The 2,587-nt window shown below is 44.7% G+C and overlaps 1 protein-coding gene across 1 annotated transcript; it reads left to right on the forward strand.

Moving 5' to 3' along the window:
- The first annotated feature begins 490 nt into the window (after window positions 1–490).
- Window positions 491–1,853, forward strand: LOC307017282 (noggin-like). The gene has a single exon (XM_079646832.1). The coding sequence runs from the start codon at window positions 825–827 to the stop codon at window positions 1,491–1,493; it is 669 nt and encodes a 222-aa protein (XP_079502958.1). The 5' UTR covers window positions 491–824; the 3' UTR covers window positions 1,494–1,853.
- The last annotated feature ends 734 nt before the right edge of the window (window positions 1,854–2,587 follow it).

Here is a 2,587-nt window from a genome sequence, read left to right on the forward strand (position 1 = left end):
TGAAAGGTTCTCAGTTAAACCAGAAAAACTTGATATCATTGCGTCATTAATTCTGTGCTGAAGCAGAACCATTGAACAACAGATTTTGAAGTGGTCAGAGAAATATTTTGATCCTTTTATTAAAGTAAAAGTATGAACTAAATGCAGTGTAGCATTTTAATATATAAAGTAACATGAAATGGGATTTACAATTCCTCAAAGTTGTACCTAAGAACTTTATAAATTAATGTTCCTGGTTACGTCAAAAAAAGTTCAGAATGTTCTGGGAGGCTTCAGACTCTGCGCTGAGACCTTTGGGTGCTCTGCAGCTCCAGCAGAAGGATTCTCCAGATGAGAGACTTCAACAATCATTCCCACTGTGAGACTGATTTAAGGATGTCTGGAAAACCGACAGGGGGCGTCTCCTCTCCCTGCATACCCCCGCCCCCCATTCACCACCACCCCCCTCAGTGCGGTGGAAGAAGGAGGTATTGGGGATCTCCTCCTAGACAACAAACCCACATTCAAAGAGGGGGCACGCGAGTTACGTCACGCTCCGTGAGGAGGATATAACGGAGGTGCACTCAGTGCGTTTCTGTAGAGGAGACAAGTGGAGCATCATGCCGCGCGCACGGATCATGAGGCGAGAATTCTGTCACACACTTTGTCATAAAAAATAATTTTGGATGAACATTTCTGAAACGGACTTTCATCATGGGAAACTGTGTTTTTTAAGGGACACTCGAGGCGCAATTTTGGATACGGCTCACGCGTAATTGCGCACAAGAAAGTGTCCCATTAGCTTCTCCCAGTGCGCGTTGATCCCACCACTGGAGGTTTCTGCCATGGATCAGACTCAGCAGTGTGTAGCCATGTATCTTCTGGTGCTGTCCCTCGGACTGCTGATTGACAGGGGGACTTGTCAGCACTACTTACTTCTGCGTCCCATCCCGAGTGACAGTCTGCCGCTAGTGGAATTAAAAGAGGACCCGGACCCGGTGTTCGATCCCAGGGAGCGGGACCTTAACGAGACCGAGCTGAAGAGCGTGCTGGGGGACTTTGACAGCCGCTATTTGTCCGTTTTGCCGCCCGTGGACGACAAATACACCGGGAACGATGAGCTCGATGACTATGATTTCCAAAAGGCCGGTGGAGTACTGCCGAAAGAAATCAGAGCGCTGGATTTCGATGTGCAGTTTGGGAAGAAGCACAAGCCCAGTAAGAAACTGAAGCGGCGGCTGCAGCAGTGGCTGTGGGCGTACTCCTTCTGCCCGGTCCTGTACACGTGGACCGACCTGGGGAACAGGTTCTGGCCGCGGTTCGTGCGGGTGGGCAGCTGCCTCAGTAAAAGGTCGTGTTCGGTTCCGGAGGGCATGGTGTGTAAACCCGCGAACTCGACCCACCTGACGATACTGAGATGGAGATGCGTGCAGAGGAAAGGGGGGCTGAAATGCGCCTGGATACCGGTGCAGTACCCGATCATCACAGACTGCAAATGCTCCTGTTCCAGTTAATACACAAAGACTCTGAATTATAAATTATAAGCTCAATATTTTTGTGATTCCTTTTTCACGTGCACTACCGAGTGTAGGAATGTATTTTCTGTATATGCGGTGCCATGCAGTTATATATAGCTCCCTGTACAAAGTCAGTATTATTTGTAACCAGAGCCTACTTTATTTGTGGAGAATAATGGTTATATATTTTGTATTTATGGAGATATGGCGCATAGAGCCACGTGCTGTTTTTCCATATTTGGATGAAGCAGATCGACCTCAGAGTTTAACGTGGATTATTGATACAGCCGGGTATCGGTGACTTGTTTTATCCTGTAAATTAAGGAAATGTGTTATTTATTCTTTATATTCGTACAATAAAACGACACTGAAATGACTTTAAAACTATTTTATTCTGTCTCTTCTTTCTGTCAATTCCAACCATCCTGAATGAGTGGACACCTTTAAGTCACCTGCCACATTGTGCACAATGTAAAGTTCTCACACTAACACCATTTTACGCATTAACGACTTTTACAATCTTGCACTTATATTCTGACCCACGGTGTACTTTGTTTCAATGAATGTATGTGGCACCACCAGTAATAGAAAAAAGGTTTCTTGTATATTGGATTTATAATGCAATATGTTATTGCAATGTTTGATTTATTCACAACATGTGGTCACTAGTTCTCTCCTGGTTAACCAACACTATCTAATCACTATAAAAGCGTCAGTCATACATCAGAGCCATTACATGCTGATAAAGGCAGGGGCAGGGATTCAGTGATTGAAGGAATCAGCAGCTGCTAACAGCTCTCATTCTTTCATCTGCACAGCCCCCCCTCTCTATTTGCAGCCAGCAGGAGCCCAGCTGATACTCCAGCAAGGAGTGTTTTACTGAATATCTTCCACCATTACAGGTTATTTTCTTTCATATAAATCAATCATGGAGAAACGGTCTACAGCGCTATTCAAATACAGATTAACACCCCGGGGTCTTTCCTGTAGGAAAACTGCAGTTAAATGCACCTTGAGAAATTCAACGGTAATTGATTAAAGGATGGATCGATGGTAAATGAAAGTGACATTGAGAAACACATTAAAACAAT

The sequence above is a fragment of the Notothenia rossii genome, assembly GCF_949606895.1.
Source record: "Notothenia rossii genome assembly, chromosome: 8".
NCBI lineage: Eukaryota > Metazoa > Chordata > Actinopteri > Perciformes > Nototheniidae > Notothenia > Notothenia rossii.

What these genes read in the sequence shown, in the direction of transcription:
- LOC307017282 (XM_079646832.1), top strand. Translation starts at nt 825, where the DNA reads ATGGATCAGACTCAGCAGTGTGTAGCCATGTATCTTCTGGTGCTGTCC.